Raw genomic sequence first — 25,436 nt, 5'->3', positions numbered from 1 at the left:
GATCAATGAAATATATTGGGGTCTTGGTAGGCATCGTGGAGATTTGGAAAATGGACTTGAGAAATATCTACTTTTCCATTCTCTATCCCACCCCCATAATTAATCCCTGAGTCTCCCTGGTGAGGAACAGCAAACAGAGAATGTTATTACAAAATACATGCCACTCTACTGTTTCTAGTATCAACTCCCAGTGGAAAGCAGCTCAGAGAACAAATGGAATCTTTGGCTGATGGAGATCCCTGACCAGTTGCAGAAGACCCCAGGTTCTTTAATTCCCAGAAGGAAGGCTGCCCTGTCATTCCACTGTCCTCATCCCAATCACCTGGCCCCAGAACCCGAGCCCAGGCTCAATTGACTGCAGCGGTGGATAAACATTTTAACCCAAATGCTCCCTTTAAGATGGCACAAGATGTCAGTTTGATACAATTACTTTAACACAGTGTGTTGAGTCAGTGACATCTTTGAAAAGCCAAGAGATTGTTGTTCATGACTGTATGTGCTGATTGTGGTTATGTCACTTAAAGATATATATTAAATGTCCTTCTCAAATTATATGCAACATTCTTCAACCCAAGCTATGTATTTATGCAACATATATTGAAAGCTTACATGCCAGGCATATAGTATCATTGAACTAACTATACTGAGTCATCTGTTTGTCTTTCTCTCCTGAAGGCAGAGGCTGCTTTCTTTTCATCTTTACATTCATAAGGCCAAGAAAAATGGCTACTGCACAATAATTACACATAAGGCGTAATTGTTAAATGAACATCGGTGCTAAAGAAGATCAAAGCACTATTGCCTTTTGCAAAGCCTAACAAAAAACTTGTTCTTATGCTGACATATTTACCCATAGAGACCTCAGTGACCCTACACTTGCATACGTTCATTTATGTTTATACACATTCTGCATTTGTACGATGTTTCAACCCTTTCTGAAAGCACTCTACCGCTTTTTATATCACTTTGTCTTCCTAATATTTGCTTGAGTCTGAGTGCCCACTGAAAAGAGAAGGAAGCAAAGACTAAGCTCTCCTCAAAAGTTGGTGGAAGAGTCCTTTCTAGAACTTGAATCGCCTGACTTTTCCACACTCACTCTTGCTCGGCAGTATGGTAATTTCCCATTTAGCAAAAAATATACTGTGTGGGAAGCATCACATCGTCTGGTGTTTTTGAAGCTCCAGTAAAATGAGTCACTGAGCCATCATAAGAAAAACCTTGAAATCTTTCCCTTTAGGACTAAGAGTAAAGCCTCATTATGTAACTTCAAACTCTCCAAGAGATGGTGAGTAAATCCCAGATAATAGGATTAAATAGGTAAAAATCCTCTTCCTGATGCTGATGGAACTGAAGTAATGCAAAGGAGGGACTCCAGACAACTGGTGCTTTGATGCCTCTGTGACCACAGGCTCAGGCCATTTGTACCCAGGGTGGCCAGTCATTAGTCTGTCTCAGAATTTGGCCAAAACAGATATGCTAGTTGTCACTCCTGGAGCTGCATGCCCATGAAAATTCCATAGGGTGGATGCTTGTTGACGGAAGTCAAGAAATTCAGATTCATGTTTCAGTTCCTTACATTCTGACCAAAAATATAATATGTGTTTGTCCTTTCTAATAACTTTGAGGAAAAGCTGGTCAAAATGAAAATCTCTGAAAATGAAATTCTATAAAATTTTGAAACTCCACACAATAGAGAATTATTTTTTGAGAGAGCCTAATAAATAATATCCCTTCTCCTTACTCTCAAGTTCACCTGAGGGGTCAGGGAGGAAATTAAAATATTAGCTTTATCACCTGTAAAGGTTACTCAGAATTACAATTACACAAATATGGGTACGACTAGAAAGACACTGGCGGCCCCCACAGGCCCCAGCATTGTCCCACTTAGAGCATGAGGATCCATTCAAGAACAGGCAGAAAGATGCCAAGAACAAAGCAGAAGAAGGAAGTACTTCTCTCTATCCAGGTCTTCTGAGAACTCATCAAAAAGGTTACCCTTGCTTCAGCTTGCTTGGGATCTAGGGTGCTACTCTAATTATGTTCCACAAAGAAGGAAGAAGCATCAGGAGTACAAATGAACCTCTACCCCCAGCTTCCATGTTGTTTCTTTTAACCCATCAACTGTCAGAGCAAATTTATCCTTTAAAAGTATATTTCCAGGGGCGCCTGGGTGGCTCAGGCAGTTAAGCGTCCCACTCTTGATCTCAGCTCAGGTCTTGATCTCAGGGTCATGAGTTCAAGCCCCACGTTGGGCTCCACACTGGGTGTGGAGCCTACTTAAAAAAAATTAAAAATTTTAAAAACGTATATTTCCAGGTATTATTTTATCCTGTGGTTCAAGTGAGTTGGAGATAATTAGTGTGTAATTATGTGCAGATCTTGTTAAAATGGCCAGTTTCTGCCCAGAGAACCTGAGTTCCACGCTGTAATATGTAGTGGACACTGGTGTGTCACCCAGAACCCCCCACTTCCGGGCCGAATCCCTCATTTTGCTAGCTGCTGAGAGTGCTGGTGGCCGCCGACAGCTCGCAGCTGAGCTCCCACCCTGGGAATCGCTCTCGTCCCCTGCCACATCCGATGACTGCTCCAGCCTGGGGTATAAAAGCCAGCCCTGTACATGGAGGCCATTCTGCAGGCCATCCAGAGCTCCCTGTGGGGCCGGCTGAGGTTTGTGTTTTGACTGCACTAAAGCCCACCTTCCCTTACCACCTCATCCTTCCTCTCCCAGAAGTGAGCATCCTAATACTACCCGCAGAAAAATCTCTGGCCCACAAAACTTCTGGGTCTGTTTCCCAGGGAATGTCACCTGCCACAGCATACAGGTAACAGATTCTATACAAATTTATTTCTGCATCTATTAATTACCTGGGGTGGGGGGAAAGATGCTGGGTTCCACCCACCAAAATAAACTGAACATTGGACCAAGAAGCCAGACTGAGAGTATCATCTGGGTGCTGGTGAAGGTTATCAGATAAAAAAGACACAGCTAACGCTAGCCCATACAACACGATGTCTTCTCAGAGGGCCGTTTATCATGGCAGATCCTGGGGGCCGTTTGTGTAATGAGAGCTGGACTATTCCGATCACTCCTGGAAAAGTGCACAGGCAACTCTTCTCTCACATCTGTTCTTCAATTGTGTTCTGATCTCATGTGTTGTTTAAATGTAACTTAAAATGTGGTATTTGCTTCTCCATGGGGGAAAAAAAAAACAGCTGTAGAATTAAGATATACTTGAGCTTGACACAAATATGACCAGTTTCTTATTGGAAACTCAGTGTTATTTTAAAGCTTAAGCATGTTTTTGTTTTCATCCTGTGCACAGGCCCAGGCCTCCCCATTTCTACCCTTCATGATGGCCACACTGATCAAGGTACGCTCACTTGCATGCTGTTGTCTAAAGAAATCCTGAACTCTGGGTGACATTACAAGACCAGTGCTCTAACCCCTGAGCTATAGGGCCTCGCTCTGGGTGACATTACACAAGAGACACCAAGACAGTTTCCCCACACCAACAGGGGGAACGGTGATGGAATCCTGTGGTCATAGAGCTTCTTGTCACACAGACTTGGATATTCTTTGAGTCAAACCTGATCCTCTGAAATTTAATAATTATTTGCAGTAAGAACCTGGCATAACACAGATGAGTTATGTCACAGGGATTCATGCTGTCTTCCCCAGTCAGCCTTAAAAAAAACACAGAAGCTTAGCATTGGAAGGAAACTCGGGATATTTAGTACAACCTCCCTCCCAAATAAGAATTCCTGCTTTGTTGCAGCATTCCAAACTAGAGACAAATTCCAGATCTAAGTCCAGTTCGAAGCAGAGGGTGTCTGATTATCACGCTGGCTTTTTTGTTCTAACAGCTACATCACACTGTTGCTACAAATGAAATCCCTGAAATTTAGAGGCTTTTCCCATTTTCAACTATTATCAAGACGGTCCTCCTCCATCCCATATCTGTGATATTGGTTCAAAATAGCTCACAGATCAAAGATGACCATCTTTGCTCTCGTCAGAGTGATCCGAGTGTGTGATTGCCCCCATACTCTCCCTGCAGTTCCCCTGTTGTCTTTGATTTACTATTGAACAACGTTATAGGGTTGAAGTTGATGGTGACGAGGGACAATGAGGGACTTCAGGACTCGTGCCTGTGATCCTCCCCAGACAGCTTTGGTGACAAGTCAGGAGACTGCTCCGGGATTAGTTTGACTGCCAGCTCAATGGCTCAAGTAAAATAGGTGAAAATAAGGTAATGAGAAAAAACAGTCAATTCAGAAGCTCTGGGCAGGACAGGCATTGTAATACAGGGACTGTGAATTTAGTGCCATTTTGAAGGGGTTTTTTTTGTTTTTTGTTTTTTTGTTTTTTTTTTTTACCTCATGTCTAATAATGAAATACCTTTAAAGAATAAAAGATTGTATTTCTCAGTATGGCTTGAGTAAGAGACATTGTAAAGCAATACTACATTCAGATCTGAAAGATTTTATTTTAATGGAAATTCCCATAACTGTATGATTCCCATTTTATCATGACTGCTAAAGGTCAGCCTCCCTTTTTTCAGAGCATGAATTTCCACTTTCTTATTATCCTTCTCCTATTCCTGCCAGATACCAATTTCGGTACCGCATACAAAAGTGTTATTACTTCACCCAATACTTACAAAATAGGTGCAGTGCTCATGTCACTCTCATTTCTCATATGTATTTATATGTTTTCTAACCCTCGAATAGAATGCGATTTTTTTAGAACACAGTTCTGCAAACTCGCCTCGTGATGAAATTCTCCAGAGATATTTATTATAAATACAGATGCTCAGGCCCTCCCCAGAAATTCCAGTTCAGTGGATCTTAGATTGGGCTACAGAATCTGAATCTTTAATAAATTCCCAGATAAGCTGCTTTTTAGAGCGGATGCTGGGTCTTCTATTTATTTGTAGGGTTTTTTTTTTTTCACCCATTTTCCTTTGCATTTGGTGCCAGAAATCTTTATTCAATAGGTATTTATTAAGCACCTATCACATTAAGCCAGACACTGTGCTAGATACTAGATCCTTAAAATTAACAGATACTGGGTTAGATATGGTCCAAGTCCTCAAAGAGATTATAGATCAATGGGGAATGCAAACCTGTGAGTGGGTAATACAGTGAGGACACGATTAGGATGGGGGAAATAGAGCAGGAAAGCACATAAGCAGGGTACTGTATCTGGGGGATGGGGGTTAGGAAATGTCTCCTAATGAGAGATACATCAAACTGGAAACCTCCAAATATAAGGGAGGGATTAATGCTGCTTGGTTGTCTGGCTTGGTCAAGTGGATTGATACTGATGCTTTTTACTGAAGGAGGGATTCATAGCCAAAAGAATGTTTGAGATGATGAATTTTGTTTTTAATGTTGAGCTTGAGGTGCCAATGGGATATCCAAGTGGAGCTGTCCGAAGTGACGGAGTTTTGGATCTGGACATTGGATTGAAGATGAGGAACAAGAAGTCATTAATTTATGAAATCTATGGTTACTAAGACCGTGGAAGTGGATAAGAACACAGAGTAGGAATAAAACTGTGCAGAATACCAACATGAGAAATGGGAAGAGAAAAATGGAGCCTATGAAGGAGACAGAGAGGGGCACAGAAGGAGGATAACCTTGAGAGTATGGTATCATGGAATTCAGGGAGGAGAGGATCTCAGAAGGAGGGACGACTCATCTGTGTCAAGTGCTACAGAGAGTGCAGTGACACCTGCTCTAAATCAATGAATTTAGCAAGAGGGAGATTACCATCGGCTTGGTCAGACCAGTTTCAGAGAAACAGTGGAGGTGGGAGCCAGAGGGAAGCAAGTTTAGGCTTGATAGGACATAAGTAAAAAGAATATTTTCAATAGGTCTGCCTGAGGAGTGGAGGAAAGAGGTGGGATGATGGCTGGAAGCAGTTGATAGAGGTTTAGTTTTGCTTTTGAAAGATAATAAACATTTGAGCATGGTTAAATGCTGATGGAAGAAATTAGGAGACCAGAAGGGGACATAAAGGAGGGAGGTCTCCAAAAAAGTTGGGAAAAAATGGAGTCCAGGGGCAGGTGGAGATTCATCTCTGGCATTGTGCTGAGCAAGAACGGAGAAATTACTAATGTAACGGTATGAAAGTGTGTAGACATTGCAGAAAACAGTGCAATGGCTTCATTTTATCGGCAAAGTAGAGTAAGGTCATTTGAAAATAACATAGGACCTGAACCAGGTGCTTTAGAAACCCACAAGGGTAGGCACTTGACATAGACATCCCAACAGAGGCTTAGTTGCTTCAGGCACAACAAGTGCTCATTACAATTACCCAACTGATCGAATGACCTCATTTATCAGCTTTTCCACAGATTCTTCACATAATATAATTAGTGAGTAACATATAGTAGTTCATATAATTAAAACAAAAAATTCTTACATGATCCATCATTCTTCTTTTCTTTCATCATAATGAAGAGTCCGCAAATAAATGGAGAGCATATACTACATATATATCGTGTACTAGGTACTAAGTATGCTAGGTACTGAGTATAGAATGATGAGTGAAATAAGGTGAAAGGTGCTCTGGGCGGTAGCACTCCTTCCATGTTATATGCTTTTAATGCAAAGCTACATAGAGAAGCCCAGTCGGCACCCCCACTGCCGACAGTCCTATGAAATCCCATTTTGCTCCAAGGGGTGGGAAAATTGCCAAGTTAATTTACTAATGCTTCTCTGGACTATAGAGCATTAATAAGCTTATAAATTAACTTTGGCATTTCAGTAAGCCATGAATCAGGAAAGTTCAATAGCTAGGGAAAGAATGGAGGAATCAAAGTCTAACCAACCCGGCAACACTTATGTATAATCTCCAACTTCCGGTACCTGTTGGTAAAATGATAAAAGCAAATAAGTAAATAATAAATATAATAATAAGTAAAATATGAAAATAAATAAATAAGCAATTATAATGCAGTCACTCTGTGTACTTGCTCCACACAGGATTCCCTTCATCCGTAATAGCTCCACACACAGAACCCACACAAGGAGAATGAAGAGCTGACTCCATTGTACTTAGAATTGTATATTAGGTGGCAGTTTTTTTGTCTTGTTTTTTGGGGTTTTTTGTTTTGTTTTGTTTTAACTTTTAAGATGCCACAAGTATCTCTTTCCTGATGGATTATCCAAAGTTAAAATGAAATTTATTATGTATCTTATACAACTCATACCAAAACATCTATACTTGTTCTAAGATTAAATATAACATGTTGGAACAAAATGCCATGAGTATATGAAAACTGAGAGTTACAAGGGAAATGGTTTGGCAAACTTACTGTAGTTACGAGTACCTCTCCACTTCCCTGTCTTCAAGGACCACTTTTAAAAAGGCACAAAAACAAGAAGTTCACAGGATGTCTTTTGTAAAAACTGTCATATCTCAGAAGTCATCCAGACCTTCTTTTAAGAAAAATAAATCGACAAACTCCACATGTTACATGAAAGTCTAACTTTTCTCTAGCAGATAACTAGCATCAATTTTAGTTCAAAATAAAACTTGCAAAAAAACCCTCAATTGCTAGAAACCCATTTGCATATACCACCGAACTACAGCATCAGGAGATCAATGGATTGTTCAGTTTCAAAGATTCAAGTGTGAACATAATTAAGCTCAAATATAAGCAGCAGGTTTTTTGAAGATCCTTTAAGGTGAAAAGCAGAAAGAGATCAGAGCGTGCATATATTGTTATTTTACTAAGACGTATAACTACCCTGACAAAAATGATCTGAAGGGATATGATGTGCAATAATTCAATTACCAAAAAAAGGAAGAATATCCTATATTAATTAAGTACAGCAGGAAAAGATTTAAAAAGAAATATATGTTGGGGTGCCTGGGTGGCTCAGTCGGTTCAGTGTCTGACTTGCTTTCGGCTCAGGTCATGATCTCAGGGTTGTGAGATGGAGCCCTGTGTCTGGCTCCACGCGGGACATAGAGTCTGCTTAAGATTCTCTCTCTCTCTCTGCTTCTACCCCTCCCCCCTTCTCTCTCCTTCCCTCTCTCTAAAATATATATATATGTCCTATATTAATATATATTATAAAAAGTTATATATATCCTATATGTATACATATATATATCACAGAAAAAGTACATCACAGAAAGAATATTTGACTTTACACATTGAAAATTTAAAAACCAATTTTGTGACTATATAATTAATTATTTTTTAAAGATTTATTTATTTATTTGAAAGAGAAAGAGAGATCGTGCACGCATGAGCAGGGGCAGGGTGGGGGAGCAGAAAGAGAGGGAGAGAGAATCCAAGTAGACTGCCTGCTGAGCCTGCCCTGAGGTCATGACCTGAGCCAAAATCAAGAGTTGGATGCTTAACCGACTGAACCACCCAGGCACCGCTATTTTAATCTGAGGTTTCAGCAATATAGATTTTACTTTTTTTTTCTTAGTAGATGATAAAAAATAGTCACCTACTCAGGTCATAGCTTCATGTTAGAAAAGCTGGAGATGGGAAAATATGGTGAATAAACATTGTTGCCTCTGTGATTCTGCTCAAAATGTGTTTTGATGCCATAAAGATCAGTTCAGGAGGCAATGATTAATGTCCTCATAAACTCATACCTGCTTTAAAGGCTGGGTTAAAAATATGCTTGTCAATATAAAATTTCTTATACAGTTCTTTATACAGTTTGTTTCATCTATACTAAACCCAAAAGAATTTTAAGAAAGGAATTTTCTTATGGAATGCTATTAATTGAAAATGAACATTTTGTTTTTTTTAAAGAAATTAGAATCCTGGAAGAAAACAAAGAATTGGAAAATGCTTTGAAAAATATCCAGCTGCCTAAAGAGGAAATTAAGAAACTTGAAGTGGATGACATCAGTAAGATCTTTTAAAAACTTCTCATTTACAAATATGAGACTGAACACTTATCTTCCTTTCTAAAAAAAAAAAGTATAGGGTAAATATAGTCCAAACCCTATAATACTAAAGGTCTTAAGTAAAACAATCTTACTGTAACAATAGAGTTTCACAAAAGATCTTTAATATGTTTGTAAATAGAGTTGATCTTATACTTTGCTGTAGCTCCATTTCAACACTGATATTTTTTTTTAAAAAGTTTATCTAATTTTAATTTTAGAATGTGCGCTTCTAGAGAAACAATAACTCAAGATTGCTAGTAATTTATAAATTTGGCAAAAATATGTAATAAAAATCAACTTAAAATATAGTCTTGATTTTTTACAGTTTACTAGTTATGAATTAATTTTATCTTATCTTGTTATTAAAGAAAATAAATAATGCTATGAATATAGTAGAATGAAGATTTTTCTTTTTTTTTTCCCCTAAGCTTTATGGTACAAGATGATTCTTCCTCCTCAATTTGACAGATCAAAGAAGTATCCCTTGCTAATTCAAGTGTATGTAATATTTTCTTTGGTGTAAAAACTATTTACTGAAAATATGTTGAATTAAATACACATTTATGAGATAGAATGAACCATTCTCCTTGGTAACAGTTCCTATTGATGCTGTTTTTATATATTCCTCAACTAATCAGAGTAAATAAAATATGGCTATTTAAAATAGATTGAGGAAGTTTGGGGGTTTTAGATGGACTGGCTTGCATTCGCTGTCTTGAATTTCCTTTGTATGGCAAATTGCCGAATGTGTCAGAATACCTTTGAGATAGAGAAATTGCAGCCAAAAAATATTGTAAATCATCTTAATGTCTTATGTAAGTGAGTTAGAAATGAAATAAGGGAATGGAATACATTTAGTGGAATCACACCCAAAATCAGTGCTGACCTACACACAATTTGCTTAAAACACCATGCATTTTTTTTAGTATATCTTATGCCTGCTTTTAGCAAGTGGCAGGTGGCAGAAATGACGAAAAACCCACACATATTCCTTGAAATGCCAACCCTAGATGTATCCGTTTTGGGGAATAGGAGAGGCTGTGTCCCAAAACAACTTCCTTGTAGCAAACCTCTGGGAAAAGCCTGGTCCTCTCTTGATTTTGAGCCAGTTCTAATGCCACTGTTATTGAAATTTTATCATGCAAATGTACTGGGAAATACTAAAGGCAATTCTTAGCCATGATGTGAAGTTGAGTTTTACCAAGGAATCCAAGATTCTTTTTGTTGTGTTTTTGTTTTTTGTTTTTTTTTTTCCTTTAGGTATGGTGGTCCTTGCAGTCAGAGCGTAAGGTCTGTATTCGCTATTAGTTGGATTTCTTATCTTGCAAGTAAGGAGGGGATAGTCATTGCCTTGGTGGATGGCCGAGGAACAGCCTTCCAAGGTGACAGACTCCTGTATGCAGTATATCGAAAGCTGGGTGTTTATGAAGTTGAGGACCAGATCACAGCTGTCAGGTGAGCACTTCTCATTCAAACAGAAATTGGTGTGCAACAAAAGTCATGCAATCATTGTTGGGTTTCTCCATCTTTAATGATTTCATTCTTTTTGTCTATTTTCCTCACTTCATCTGAAGTTACCATTAATCTTAAAGAGATATTTTGTCCCAATATGAGAAAAGAATTACCAATGGAAAAGAGCTAATAAATGTGTAGAAACATGATTTATACTGATAAATGACAAATAACTCTCTTTCGATATTTCAGTCATTCTGATATCCTTTCATTTATTCACATGGTTCACACACAAAAAATTGTATAACTCTAGGGATGGTCTATAGGCAATCAAACATCTGAATTTGCTCAAGCGTTGTGGATTCTAGCTCATGAATTTAGAAATGCCTCAAGATTTCATCAACACTCTGTCCTTATAGATACTGGGCATTCTTTTGTAATTAAGCTAGCTGTGAAGTTTGGCTGTGTTAGTATGAAAGTGTTTTCCTGTTTTCATTTGACAAAAAAATTCATTTTATGTAATACAAATTATATTATGCAAACATTCATAGGAAAGACAGACTCATAATCTGAGTTCTTATCCAACTACATTCTCAACCATAATTCGTGTCTCCACCATCTTTTCTGAAACAAAAAGAATATAGTCACCAAAATCATTGTTTATTTGGAAGTACTCTGCAGGATTCTTCTGGATATTTCTCTACAGTTGTTGGGTTTCTGTTATTATGTTGTGCATACGTGAAGTTAGAGAACAGTAGTTTATAAATGTAAAAGCTAACACAGGCCAGTTGCACCCTTAGTCATGGATGTATATGTGTGTGTAACGGCCTAAGGTCAAACACTGTTTCACAGCAAAGAGCAATTTAGAAAATTCATTAGTAAATTCCTTTGATCATCTTAATGTCATTAATAGTTACTGATTTCAATATAACACATTCAATGAAGATTGAATTTGACAGCTAGGAGCCAGGCCCAGACAATACTTTTCTGTATTTTTGTCTCTAATCACAGCAGAAGAGTTTAGACTCACAAGTAATTATTTTTAAAAATGGAAAAGTAATCATAACCCATATGTTTTCAAATCTTCCTTCCATTCTGTGAACAGTAATATACACACACTTATATACAATATTCAATTAAAACCAGTCTATTTGAGTAAAATCTGACAAATAAATAAGTAGATTATTAAATAACACTGCACAATCTGTGGGCATTATTCATGCCTGATTTCTAGGAGGCTCCATCTTTCTTGCTGATCCAGATTTTTGGCCTGTCTGCTATTAACCTTTTTAGGAGAATCTTCTGCTGATGGAGAGGCATAGAAGAGATAGCTCAAAGAAAAATCTACCAAGAGATCAGTTTCTCACATAAAGACTGTGGTGTGCCTTGATGGAAATATGAACACCGCTGTCAGTGTTATAGACCTAATTCTTTTTTTTTTTTTAAGATTTTATTTGTTTATTTGACAGAGAGAGACACAGCGAGAGAGGGAACACAAGCAGGGGGAGTGGGAGAGGGAGAAGCAGGCTTCCCGCCGAGCAGGGAGCCCAATGTGGGGCTCGATCCCAGGACCCTGGGATCATGACCTGAGCTGAAGGCAGGTGCTTAACGACTGAGCCACCCAGGCGCCCCGGACCTAATTCTTTAAGGAGGTTTTTTTTTTTTTCGGCACTGTGGGTCACATCTATTTGTACTTAAACCATGCAATAAACACCAAGGGCATGCAACCGTGGGACTACATCAAAAGCCAGATGTGGATTACACCTCATTTGTAATTCAACTGGATTTTTCCAAAGTTGGTAGAGCTAAAAAGTGGTTTGTTTTGGCACTGGTTGAAAAACAAACTTATCATCATCATCATCATCATCATCATCACAATCTACTAATAACAGCACAATACATCATCATGCCTTTGAGGGCACTTATTTACTACCCAAATTGCAGCATTTGAATTTAAGAATACCTCAAGAAACAGAACAGATAGCTTCTTATCGTGTTTCTTGCATGGAATGAAAATTTAAACCTGAAACCCATGGAGAGGCCTTAACGAAAATTGTTATTTCTGATGTTCAATATATAGGACATGAAGCCACAAATTGTACCAATTTTCACAATAATATAAATGTCTTTGGCATTTAAAATTGAAGATAGACCAGAGGCAGTAGTTGGCTACCTTTACCTTCTCTGAGCCATTTTTAGGATGGAATCTGAAGGAAGTCTTCCTGCTATAGAGCAGGCATATGTTCACTCATTTGCTCAGCCATTGAACAACAACAGATCAAATATTAATATATGCCATTGCAATCCACTCTGCATGAAATTGTGCAACTTACAACTTCTACTTTCAGTGCACTTACAATCCTCGTAAAAGGGTTAACACCCCCACCCCACACCCCGCACTCTGAAGGGATGACATTGCTGTCAGATGGGACTTTTAGTAAACAGCCTGGTGAACCAGGGGAGGCTGTGTGGCCCATGCAAAGCATATACAGAGCAGTGGAGATGCACTGGGGGCTGGCCTTGCTTTGCTTGAAAGCATCATTCTGCAAAAGTGAAAGGGACACCTTGGAACCCGATGCTTTGAGAAAACAAAAGCTAAAAAGGATAGATTTATAATGATTATCCTGGGAATAATTCAACCACATGTCTGCCAAGGAGTGTTTTAGGAATGAGACACTGAATGTCTGACATGGGAATTGGGATTGTCATCCCTTTATGGTCGCCCTCAAATTACCTTCCCACAAAAGAATAAAATGTATCCCCTTCAATCTCATATAAAATGCAATCTGGCTAAATTTTTTACATACCAAAAAGAAATCATGTGTGCATATTTGGAAACAGCAGTAAATACTAGTCAGGATCAATAAATAGATTTAAACAAAGCAAAGCAGGGTTAGAAGAAGAAGAAGAAGAAGAAGAAGAAGAAGAAGAAGAAGCAGCAGCAGAAGCCAGACAACCTCACAACTTTGACTACACAAAAGAGAATGCTTCAAAGGAGATGCTTGTGAGGTCAAAGCGTAAGTGAAACTGGGAACTGCTTTCATCAGGCTTCCCTGCAAATGGTACATACGTAGGACCCATAAACTTTGTTAGTTATAGGGTCAGTTCTACTCATTTGGGGTATATTTGGCATTTTTTGACATTCCCACATTTCCCACAATAACTAGAAGGTTGCTGGTGAGAAAATATCATGTCATACTGTTATACATGGTATCAATAAGAACAATTCCAAAATAGAATAATAATTGATCCCTAGGATTCCAAATTGACCTTTGGTCTAGGGCCGTTCTTATGCGAGAAAAGTTGTAAAGTTCAGTCCAGGCTCCAAAATGCTTTTTCATTTGTTACTAACATTTTTCTTTATTTAACCACATTATCAACGGTGTTTCTGATAACCCTTCTGAGAGCGCTTCAGAATTTGGAGGTAAATTTTATGGAGCCTTTTTGGCCTCAAAGTGCTCAGATTATCTAGCTAACCTTTAACCTAGTCCTGCCACGTTAAGTGTTAATGTTTCATTTCCATGTTAACTATTGCACTATCATTTCTTGTAAATGTCATCCTTCCAGAATAAAGCGAGGAAGGGAGCTGTTAAGAATTTCCTGCTCCCATGTATCACCTGCTATTTGCTTTTACCCCAGGTGCAAGGCAATATGATTGCTAGCTTCTGGGAGATCATAAAATCGAAATTGATTTTATGGCTCAGAACTGTCTTCCAGCAGTAGTGGAAAGATTTTTTTTTTCCTAACAAAGAAAGTGAACCTTTCCCTCTTTCATTTGGCTTTTGAAGTTAATGGAAGAATTGCTGAAATGCCACAGTTTGCTGCACATTTTCTCTGTTTTACCATGAACAGCATCCACACAGGTAACAACTCTCCGTTTGCTGCTGCATTTCTTCCCCGTAGACTCCTCAGTGTCCCTCAGAATCGGTGTAGGGTAAGCTGTGACTGACGGGGCTTCTTCCCATCTGTTGGTCCCGGGCATTTGCCCAACTCCTCTGTGCATTGGAAACGTGCATGTTGAATCAATGCAACGAGCAAAATGGTTGCTGTGAAATCCCTATAAGAAACTCCATTATTCAACTAATAAAACCATTCCATTTTACTTCCAGAGAAGAATGAGAAAGGGCATTAACATATCTAAAGGGAACAAAAAAATCGTATCTTTCTGGCTCCCTGTGTGTTACTTTGTTCTCCTCCCCTCCTTCCTGCTACTGTCGCATCCGGGTCTCTGCAATGGCTCATCCACCTTATTTTTTTTTTCTTCCACTGCTTCTGTTTTTCTTAGAGTTCCCTGAGTTTTGGGAATCAAACCATTCCCAAAATAAATCACAATTGCTCTAGAACACCAACCCTCAAGGAGGCCTGGGATAAATTAGCCTAAAACATTCCTATCTCGTACCAGCTTTGCAAAGTTGCATTTCTGAGGGCTTCCCATGACTTTTTAAAGGTTGCCCTTCAGCATGGTCCCTTGCTCCTAAGAAGGTATCTATTTTCAAAATAGTTTTCAAAGGAAGGCTCTTCTATGATGGAATTCAAATTAATCATGTCCATATCCTAAAAGACACGCATAATTATCCATACCATGATAAATTGAGGGTCCCTAAGTATGAAATGGGAGAGGGATGGATATTATTCCATGGATGCCAAAACAAGGTGGTGATTATCATTAAGATCTAAGCATTTAAGATTGATAAAATTTAAAGCAGCAACAACAAAAATCTTTTTTTCCTCAAATCTGGGGATTTGGAAATTTGGTCCTAGTCGTGGTGCTATGACTTCCTGTGTTACTGTAAGCCTGGGCCTTGACCTCTCTGAGTCCCAAGTAACTCGCTCACACAATCAGGATGCTAGACCTGCAGCCTTAGAAGTACTACTCAACAGATGTACAGTAGAGTCTAAAGGATCCATTTTATCCTTTGCAGAAAACACGATAATATTCTTTTAATTATTTGTAAGTGCAGTGTTATTATGCATGTGTTTAAACAAAGAAAATGGAGCATTTCTATTAAATCTTTGGATTAAATATGCTTGTGTAATGAAGTAAATGTCATGTGTACACACTTAAAATTCTAAAAATTTGTTTCTTTTACTTTAGAAAATTCATAGAAATGGGTTTCATTGATGAAAAAAGAATAGCCATATGGGGCTGGGTGAGTTGTTTTATATGTTTTATGCCTGTTATTCAGTTCAGCAATCATAATTTTCTAAAGTGTGTGCTTATAAGGTTTCTCATGAAATGTTAATGTTGCAACATCATTTAATCTGTCAATGGAAACAGTCAATTTGGATAATCTAGGCTTCAAAGTGGTGGCTTTAAGTGTTCCTTTTTTCCAATCATTTAGTTTCTTCCTCATATAGCAAACTAACTCATAATTGACACATTTTTACTTATTTTTTTTTTGTATTATAGTATACTGAACTGAACTATATTCATCAGAGGTGTAATTTCTTTTGTTATTTTAGAGTTAATATATATCTTTTCTATTTCATCCTTTCATTTTTATGAAAAGCTAAGCTAACATTTGAAATCACAGGAACTTTTAAAATATAAATTCCCTAGTACCTAGCTTACCGCAGGCATATCTTGGCTGTTTTGATTCCTTTTTTTCTTTTCTTTTTTTTTTTTTTGTAATCAAATTATTTTACTAGGCCTGATATTAATTTGTACCAATGGGAGAGAAGTATAATTTAGTTTCTGAGTTATAGGTCATGGAGATAATTGCCCATATTTGAGGAGCTAAGCAGTTTTTCAAAATACACATAAAAAGGAAGTGGCAAAACTTCCCAATCATGGGCAATGAAGTCACTGGAAAGTTTAGAGAAATATTGGAAAGAGTTTAGATTTGCCCATTATAAATTATGATAATTACCCTTCAAAGAAGATTTCCTGTTTCACTTTTTGGTCTGAATTTGTACATTTGCAAGTCAATTTGCAGCCGTTTGTGCTTGGGTTGTTTTTCTTGGCTGTTTTCTCTGAGAGCGGCCTGCACAAGATGGAGGGAATGAAACCCAATATTGAAGGGAGTCTGTAGGCTTCGGCTCAGCTCTCAGCTCAGTGACCAGATGAAGAGCTGTTATGAATTTGTGGAAAGTTGTTACTTCAAGCCATTTGGTCCTTCTTAAAACTATCAAATGTTAAATATCTAAACAGAATGGAATTCAAATGGGTGGAAATAAATGAAATATTTTTATAGTGAAATATTTCAGATAAGATCTCTTCTACCATCCATTTTTATGAAATTTCCTAAAGTAAATTTTTGAAAGATTCAGATTTCACGCTGAACACTTACATATAATCATTAACATTTCTCTTACAGTTTTACTTTGCTTTTACTGCAGGCTTTGAAATAACCATAAAGTGGAACTTTTAATTTCATTTCTAGAACATCCTGGTATTAGTTTGGTAGAGAACCATTTATGTGGGATGATTTAAAGAACCCACTCAGCACCCCAAAATACATCCATATCAGTCTGAAATTCTTCAATAAGAGATTCTCACCATGTCTATGCAAATGCTTCTAGGAGAGGTTGTATATTAGGTCCCCTTTATTGCTTACTTTCCAACAAGGCAGTGATTGTGAGGTAAATCCAGAGAGCATGCACAGAAGAAGGAATAAGTGAACTGCCAATGGATGCAACATTCGAGCAGCCCCTAAATCAGCAGGACCCAGAAGATCCTGAGGGAAAAAGACCTTAATACTATACTGGTTTGTTTTTTTTTTTTTTATCAATTCTTTATGATTTATTTAATCCATCCATCTGATCACTGACTGATGCATTCTTACACCAATGTAGTAAATTTTTATTGGATCTCAACTAGGTCTTATATTAGGTTCTTTGGAAGATGAAAAGATGAATAAGTTATAGCTCTGGCCCTTTATTAGATAAAACAGCAAAAAAGCAATTGCTCAGCAATGTTCCAACTGTTAAGACAGATACAACTTGTGGTGGAAAACACGAGGGAGCAGAGTAGTTAATCCTGGCTGTGAGAGTTAAGGGGAGATTCAGAAATGAGGTAGTGAAGATAGGTCAATAATGGTGCATTCCAGAGAATGAAGACAGCCTTGACAGGGTCCTGAGGTAACAATGAGTAAGGTGTGGTTGGTCTGGATGCTGGAAACTTCAGACATGTAAGGCATGTAGTGAGGAAGGTGAAGGAAAGGAATTTGGGTAGGGAGTTAGCCAGATTAACAGGAGGCCTTTTAGACTGCATAAAGGAGAATGGGCTCTATCTATGGATCTGTGACACATTTCTCCTATTTTTCTATGTCTCCATGATCATTACACTCCATTTATTCTTTATTTTTGTATTTATTTATTTTTTAAATTTTCCATTCATTCTTTAAATGTCAGTGTTTTTCAGGGTCTGGCCATGAATCTCACTGTTTTTCACTTCCTTGGGAAAACCCATGTAATTTCAAAGATGGTGCTGACTCTCAGATCCCTGTCACTAGCCCCCATCTCTCTTCTGAGCTCCATGTTCCAAATGCTCACTGACCATCTATCCCAAATGTCTGACTGGAGCCTCAAGCCTAACCTACACAAGCTAAACTTGTTATAGTCTACTTAAAACAAGTCCTCATCTTTATTAAAGGACCTCACCACACACCTAGTCACCCAAATTAGTAAATTCAGAGCTATTTTCAACTTCTCTTGTTCCCTGACTCCAACATGCCATTGCTTAGTAAGTTCTGTCAATTCTACCTTCAAACATCTAAATCTGGTCTCATCATCCCCACTGCCAGTGCTTTAGTTCAAGTTTCTTCATATGTAATTTAGATCAGACCTTCTCAAAATTTAGCTTACATAAGCATCACGTGGAGAACTTGTTGAAACAGTTTCCAGGGCCCTACCACTAGAGATTCTGATTCAGTAGTCCAGGGTGAGCCCCAAGGATTTGCATTTCTGACAAGATCCCAGGTAATGCTGATTCTTTTGGCCCATGGACCATTGGGTGGTACCAGTTTAACTATTCCAGTTGCCTCTTAACTAGCCTTCCTGCTTTGACCTCACAAGCTGCAATGTTGCTAATGAAGTTGCTATTCTAAAACACAATTCTTACCATGCTGCTTTTCTGCTTATATGCTTATATATTTTCTAAGGCCACATATTGACCCTGACCTGGTGCCCAAACTTATTTCCTTGCATGCAAAGCCCTTGACAATCTGGCTGTAACCTGCTTTTCTGGCCTCATCTCTTTCCACTTTTCCCCCACGCCTTATGAATAATTTGACTTTTCCCTGCAACCTGAAATGTGTCCATCTTCTCCCATTCTGCTCCTCTGCCTCCAAAATGGAAAACTCCTACTTACTCTTTAAAACCCAACTCAGATATGACTTTCTTTGTGCTCCAGTAGTTCTTTATACTGCTCTTCTAGGAATTATCATGTTTTATTTTGTCTATCTATTGATTTCTCCCATGAGAATGTAAGCTCACCGAGGGAATGGACTTTGTATTTTTTTTTAATTTTTTTTCTCAAATGTTTAGCATAATACTTGGCCATCCCATACACCAATGATGTTATTTAAACTAAATTTAATCCCATAAGTCAGTGTTCCCCCAAATGTATCTTATTAATACCAAGGACTTTTTCAGGAAAAGGTCCTCTGGGTCTAATAATACGGTAAATCATGAATTCTACATAATAGTGTATATTGGCTTGGTGAAAGAACAGTAAAGAATCCTGTTAAATTTTGATTAATATAGTATTACCAAAAGGTATTTGATTCCGTGGATCCTTTTTTGAAACGTGCTCTTGAAGTCAATAGGGAATAGAATTGGTGTCTTAGAAAGATACTCTTGGCCACAGGGTGAAGGATGGTCTGAGGTGGGGGAGGGAGTGGGCGAAGGATCTAGGGAGCAGTAATATTGGCCACAAATACCAAGGGCCTGAATTCAAACAGTGAAGTAGGAGGTGGGAAGAGGTCAGAGCTTCAAGTGTTGTTTTCTAGTATAATAAACAGGGACCTGTGGGAAACTGGAGATGTGGAAGAGGAAGCTGTTGAGAATGACCGTGAGCATTACTTAGCCATTAGTGTGTCTCATATCAAGGAAGAAAGTATCTGTTTCCATGAAGCGTTAGGCAGGTTAGCAGTCTGAGACATATACTAAAGCTGACCCCATACATTTTTGGTAGTCAGTTGGCAAATAAGCTGCAAATCTTATGTTTGCCTCCATAATCCTGATTAAGAAGGGGAAATGAAGCGTTTTTATCTTACCCTTTTATATTTCTGGCTCACACAAACCAAAATGCAGTAGCTCTGTTCTTGGCTGTTTATTAGATATCCACTAGGCCCCCAGCACCATGCCTAGGATGTGTCTGCTAGAGCCGGTTCTTCACCAGGCCATCTTGCACCTCAGGGGACATTTGGCAATGTCTGGAGTCATTTGTGGTTGTCACAACTGGGGGAGTGCTACTGGCAGCTAATGAGTCGAGGCCAGAGATGCTGTTAAATATCCCACAATGCACAGGACAGGTCCCCACAAAAAAGAATTACCCAGCCCAAAATGTCAACCGTGCTGAGGTTGCAAAACCCTGGTTTATGCAAAGAAAAATTGAAGTAATTATTCTGACAATTGAAGAGCAGCAGGGGTTTTGCCTAAATTATTAGAATAACAACCTCATTCGTGGGCCTTGCTTTGTTAATATAGGCCTAGCCAGGTGGTGTTGAATAAGCATTAGTTCATGATTTAATCTTAGTTCCTTTCTCTTCCAGTGACTAATTATAAGCAATTTGAATTGCTATGTGCGATCAACGATGTAAAAGTAGGACAAATGCACCTCTAATGAGACTACATTAGACTCCAAACTTAAAGTTCCCCGACGAGGTTTGCCCCAGTGCAAGGACAGAGAGGAAAGTCATGGGTTGTAGAGGCAAGTGTCCTGGCTTTGAGTCCCAGCTCTGCTGCTTCCTGACTCCCAGAGCCCTCTGAGTTCCCTCCAGTCACGGCTTCCTTGTCGTGAAAGGCAGCCGTGATTTCCTGACCGGGGCCCTGTGAGGATGAGCTGAGTTAACAGGAAAGTGATATATTTGACAAATATTGATTTTTTTTTTAAAGATTTTATTTATTCATTTGACAGAGAGAGAGAGACAGAGAGAGACAGCGAGAGAGGGAACACAAGCAGGGTGGGTGGGAGAGGGAGAAGCAGGCTTCCCACTGAGCAGAGAGCCCGATGTGGGGCTCGATCCCAGGACCCTGGGATCATGACCTAAGCCGAAGACAGACGCTTAACGACTGAGCCACCCAGGCGCCCCGACAAATATTGATTCTATTCCCCTCTGTGTTCTACGCCACATTGTCAGTGATGGGGATACATTCATTAACCAGGCAGATGAAAATGTCTACCTTTATGGAGTTGGGAACAGTTGGGAAGGAAGACAATAAGCAGGAAAAATAAGTACAATGAACAGGATGTTAAACGATGACGAGTGCTCTGGTGAAAAACAAAACACAACAAGATAGGAGCATGATGCAGGGTTGGTGCATCGTAGATGAGAAGGACAGGTGCGACTCTCTCTGGGTTAAGACTTGAAATGGGGAGGAAGCGAGCCATGGCCGTATCCTGGGGAAAGAGGGTTCTAGGCGGAAGGCGGCAGCATTTGTGAAAGTCCTGGGGCTAGATCATGCCTGGAGAGTCCAGAGAACATCAGGAGAGCCGACAAGCAGGGGAACATCTGAGGAGGGAGAAGGGAAACAGAGAGTGTGGGTCCTCCAAGAAGGTTGCAAGAGCCTTGGCCGTACAAACATTAGCTATTCATTATAACTGCCTGTAGGTAAAATGTTCCAGTGTGCATTATGGCTCACATAAGAGCGTTCTATAAACCCCTCAAAATTCTGTGCCCTTCTAAGAATGTTTTTAAAGATATCCTTCGTTTAAACAAAATGGCAAGGCATCTAAGTGCAAAGGACAAAATTCTAGAATTCTCATGGCCAATCTGCTCCGTGGGTTCCTTTCTTGCGACAGCCACCCACTCTGCCTTGGAGCCCCACCCATGGGAGAGCAGAAAAAAGTCAACGCGGGTTTATTTTATTTCCTCTTCATTTCTACAATAGGAATCGCTTTTCTAAGCCGCCTGAGAATTTAAAGAACACCTACTTTTGTTGTGCTGTTGCTACACTAGTTTTGCTCTTACAAATTCCTAGAGACAATTCGTATTCATCCTGGAAACACGGAAATTGTATTTAGGGACAGCAATACTCTCTAATCACTGAGTAGATACAGGTTAATAATTTGTAAGATTTCGCACAGAAGTGTTGAAAACCCTTTTTACTATGTGTAAATGCTTTCCATTTCAAATCTCACTTCATGCTATTTCAGCGGGACCCACCGTCGTTACTGGTAGTGAACACGCTTTTCCAACACAACCACAAACAATAATATTTCTAACTCAGCTTACTTTCCTCTCAGTTGAACCTAAAAGAAAGAAGGAGAGGACTTCCATTTCAGTAATAGTCATTGCTAACCTACGAATCAAAGCAAATCATTTTTATAAGTGAAAATTTTCACTTACCAAAATGATTTTCAAACCCACTGTTCCTTCCGTTTTTAAAATATATTTTCCCCTATTAGAACATGTTTTAGTTCTTCTCTAAGTATAATAAAAGGAGGGCATGATATAATTGGAGCTGCTTCTTCTATTCTGTGTTTTGTCACCAAGGGTCCTCAATAAAATTCCCCAGAACTGGAAACATACAACTGTACACTAGTTAAAAAATTCTTCCTTTACCTCATGAATTCAGCAAGATTGTTTAACTTATCCCCCCATTCCATGTATTTCGTGGGTTAAGAATAGAGCCCTCCCACTGATTTGCCCTCATTAGCATGTCTGTCCTCTGTCTGCCTATCTGTCTCTCACTCTGTGAACTCTCCCTCTCACTCTTTCACCCTCTCTGAAGACTGACTTTTCTGTGGCAAAGGGTGATATGATCTCTGCTGACCTAAGGGAAAATGGCTCCCAGAGGTTTGTGGCAATAAGGTCCTAAATACAAGGCCCATTCCTAGTTGGAAAGTCCCACTGTCCTCTGGTGACTTGTGGGGAACGTTCCTGTGTTGGGGCAAGAATATGCACCGAGAATCACTTCCTGATCTAGCACACACATTTTGGGGGTTCAGGACCCAGAGCACTGTTTAGTCCACATTCCCAGGAGAAGCCTCTCTCTCAAGCATGTTTCCACAGCCCAAATTTCACTTCCGGGGGAGATGCCACCTTATTGTGTTCATTTCTTCACTTTTAGGACAAGGTTCAAATTTCCAAGTGACATGGGCAGACAGCTCCTGTTATCAGGGTCACATTTCTGAATCATCTCCCTGATTCCTTGGGGAAGAAAACTGATGAGAGCTAACCCTACTCCTGACTCCTTTTGTATTTCTTTGTTTTTCCATTCAATTTGTGGGGGGCTATGTAAGACTTTTAAAAACACCAATGGCTTTTCCTCCTTTGAGCTGCTATGCCAGAAATCCCCCCTCAGAACAGAATATGTAACACTACATTATACACAAACTCTGGCCATGTCCTTAACCATCCAAAAGGTTCTTACGTCTTACCCTTGTTGTTCTATTATGAAAACCAATAAGTAAATACACAGATGTGAGTATTGTCTTACAGGACTTTTGCAGAGTGTGGGAAGTATCCCGCTTTTACATTTGGGGAATAATCTCCTTTCTTTGTGCATTTCTTTCAAGTACAATCCTGGTTTTGCTCTGGCAAGGCCCTCAAGTAAAATCCTGGTTTTGCTCTGGCAAGGTCCTCATTGGAAAAATAGAGAGGAAAAAAAAATTTGGGCAGAAAAGTTGCAATTATAAATATCTCTTCAACTGCCCCTACCATGCTCCAATCAGCACACCAAGTATTTTTAGTTTACTGGGGGTGAAATGATGCTGTGTCAGGTGGAGCTTGCTGCCAAGGGTACAAGATAGACATTTAATCTGCCCCATGCATATCCCCAGCTCCCATCAGTACTTATTGTGAGCAGAGTTGCTGTAAAACGATGTTGGAGACTTTCTGAAAGCAAATCTGGGACTGACTTGTAATGATGTCTCCACAGTCCTACGGAGGCTATGTTTCATCCCTGGCCCTTGCTTCAGGAACCGGTCTTTTCAAATGTGGGATAGCAGTGGCTCCTGTCTCCAGCTGGGAATATTACGGTATGGAAACATTTCATAACTGTGGCTGCGAAAACATTTAACACATAATTACTCTATATTTGAGGTTGCTAGGAAAACAAATTATGCAGTAAAATTCACCCCAGCTTCACTGGGGAAAGCATAATCTAGAAGCGAGGTGGTTTATATGATGCATTGTAATCATGTTGCAACAATCAAAGAAATCTTAAGAGTGAGGGAGGACTCTTCCAAAACCCAATGTATGTGATCCTCTCCCCGAAACCTGGTGCCTCCTGATACACCAAACCTTTAAAACCAGAGCCGAGTCTGTGTTTTTGCAGGCACACGGGTGGCCTGTAAATACATTTTACGCAAAGTCAGGCGGAGCCAAACTATTCACCTCCAAGTCACAGTTTGCAGCCGCCAGGTCCATTGCTCCAGAAACCAGAGCCACAAAAAAACTTGTTAAGAAGTACACCTCCCGTGGGTGCCTATTTTTATGATTCACATTAATGCAGGATGATTATTTGGAATTAACTCTAATAATTGCACAAAAATTAGCTTTCATCAGATCCTCATCCCTGGGTTGGGGTAGAAATGAGACAACTATAACTCTCAGGCAATCTTTATTCAGAAAAAAAAAATGTGTGTGTGTGTGTGTGTGTGTGTGTGTGTGTGTGTGTGTGTTGGGAGAGGAGGACTGGGGGCATATAGTTCCATCCCAGATTAATTAAGACACCAATAAAAGTACAAGAGGTGGCTGCATTTGTGATTTTTTAAAAAATACAATGAGGTCATTCCATAAGGTCTTTCCTAGCTAAACATCTCCCCCACCAAAGGGTGGAAGAGAAAAAGCTTAAGATCAGTCCTTTCTAATGTTAGCTGTGCCTGTCTCCTCCTTTGCTTCTCTAGCCCTGTTGAGGCAAATCGCAGAGCAAATGACTTGGGTGGAGCATTACAGTAAAGGCAAGCAGGAACCTTCCTCAGCAGCTCCACGGGGGAAGGTGACGAGCAGTTCTCAAACTGGGGGGTCTTGTTGGTTAATGGAATGACCCATATCACATGTAAACAACATATTCTCATATATTTTATAGCATCTATCTACACAGAGCGCTTCATGGGCCTCCCAACAAAGAACGATAACCTCAAGCACTATAAAGTAAGCGTTTTCTGTTTCATTTAGGTCATTGACTTCTTGCAAACGCGCTACATAATTTTGAAGCAGTCATTCAGAGTTTATACTTTTGCTGGCTCCCCAAGCAAATACGCTGATCTTTTGTTAGCTGCAAAACACCTCACTAGGAAGACATTTACTCTCTTAGGATTCTCTTCTTTCTTTCCCCATCCTCCCTTCCCTCACCTCCCTTTTCCGCATCCTCCTGCCCACCCCCAACCCCTACACAGCTTGAGCGGGCATCATTTATGCCTAAGGTCTCACTCATATGTAACATATGACACATAAACTTCCCGTTTTTCAAACGAAGAATCAGATGGAAGTAATGCAAATGATGATGAAAATGTGTTGCTCTGACTCTTAAATATTTATCAACCAAAGCAATACATAATTTCAGTATTGGTGCTAAGTCCATCGCACAATGATTTAGCTAGTTTTCTATTAGAACTTGCAGCAACTAAAATGTTAATTTTTCCTCTTTTCCAGAATTCAACTGTGATGGCAAGAGCAGAATATTTCAGAAATGTAGACTATCTTCTCATCCACGGAACAGCAGATGGTGAGGTTTAAGCAAGACTCTTACACATAAAAATACTGAGCCAACATCACTTTGTTTAAGAAACATTAAGCATCCTCCTATGCCTGTGCTCAGGGTCAGTACCTAAGAGTCAGGGACATTTCCACAAATGAGTGCGATGACTCACTGCTGACAATGTCAACCGCATGACTAGATAATTGTCGGTGTTCATTTGCAGGCAGTACATTGTCACTCG

At 39.3% G+C, this 25,436-nt stretch overlaps 1 protein-coding gene across 6 annotated transcripts in view; it reads left to right on the top strand.

The window, feature by feature from the left end:
- The window catches only part of FAP (fibroblast activation protein alpha), a 71,683-nt gene that overhangs the window by 44,224 nt on the left and 2,023 nt on the right, over nucleotides 1-25,436 (top strand). For 2 of the 6 annotated variants that reach the window (XM_036068793.2, XM_078070887.1), the window contains exons 17-24: nucleotides 3,324-3,371; nucleotides 8,793-8,891; nucleotides 9,361-9,430; nucleotides 10,193-10,387; nucleotides 15,480-15,534; nucleotides 23,432-23,531; nucleotides 24,584-24,648; nucleotides 25,150-25,222. In XM_036068793.2, coding sequence (XP_035924686.1) covers nucleotides 3,324-3,371; nucleotides 8,793-8,891; nucleotides 9,361-9,430; nucleotides 10,193-10,387; nucleotides 15,480-15,534; nucleotides 23,432-23,531; nucleotides 24,584-24,648; nucleotides 25,150-25,222 — 705 coding nt within the window. Of the gene's footprint in view, nucleotides 1-3,323; nucleotides 3,372-8,792; nucleotides 8,892-9,360; nucleotides 9,431-10,192; nucleotides 10,388-15,479; nucleotides 15,535-16,952; nucleotides 17,092-23,431; nucleotides 23,532-24,401; nucleotides 24,494-24,583; nucleotides 24,649-25,149; nucleotides 25,223-25,436 lie in introns of those variants that run through there. The other 4 variants (XR_013447157.1, XR_013447160.1, XR_013447159.1 and 1 more) reach the window with 4 other exon arrangements.

Source organism: Halichoerus grypus, chromosome 4, assembly GCF_964656455.1.
Source record: "Halichoerus grypus chromosome 4, mHalGry1.hap1.1, whole genome shotgun sequence".
Lineage (NCBI taxonomy): Eukaryota > Metazoa > Chordata > Mammalia > Carnivora > Phocidae > Halichoerus > Halichoerus grypus.
Note: the sequence above shows the minus strand (reverse complement) of the source record. Positions and strands in the feature narration are given on the sequence as shown.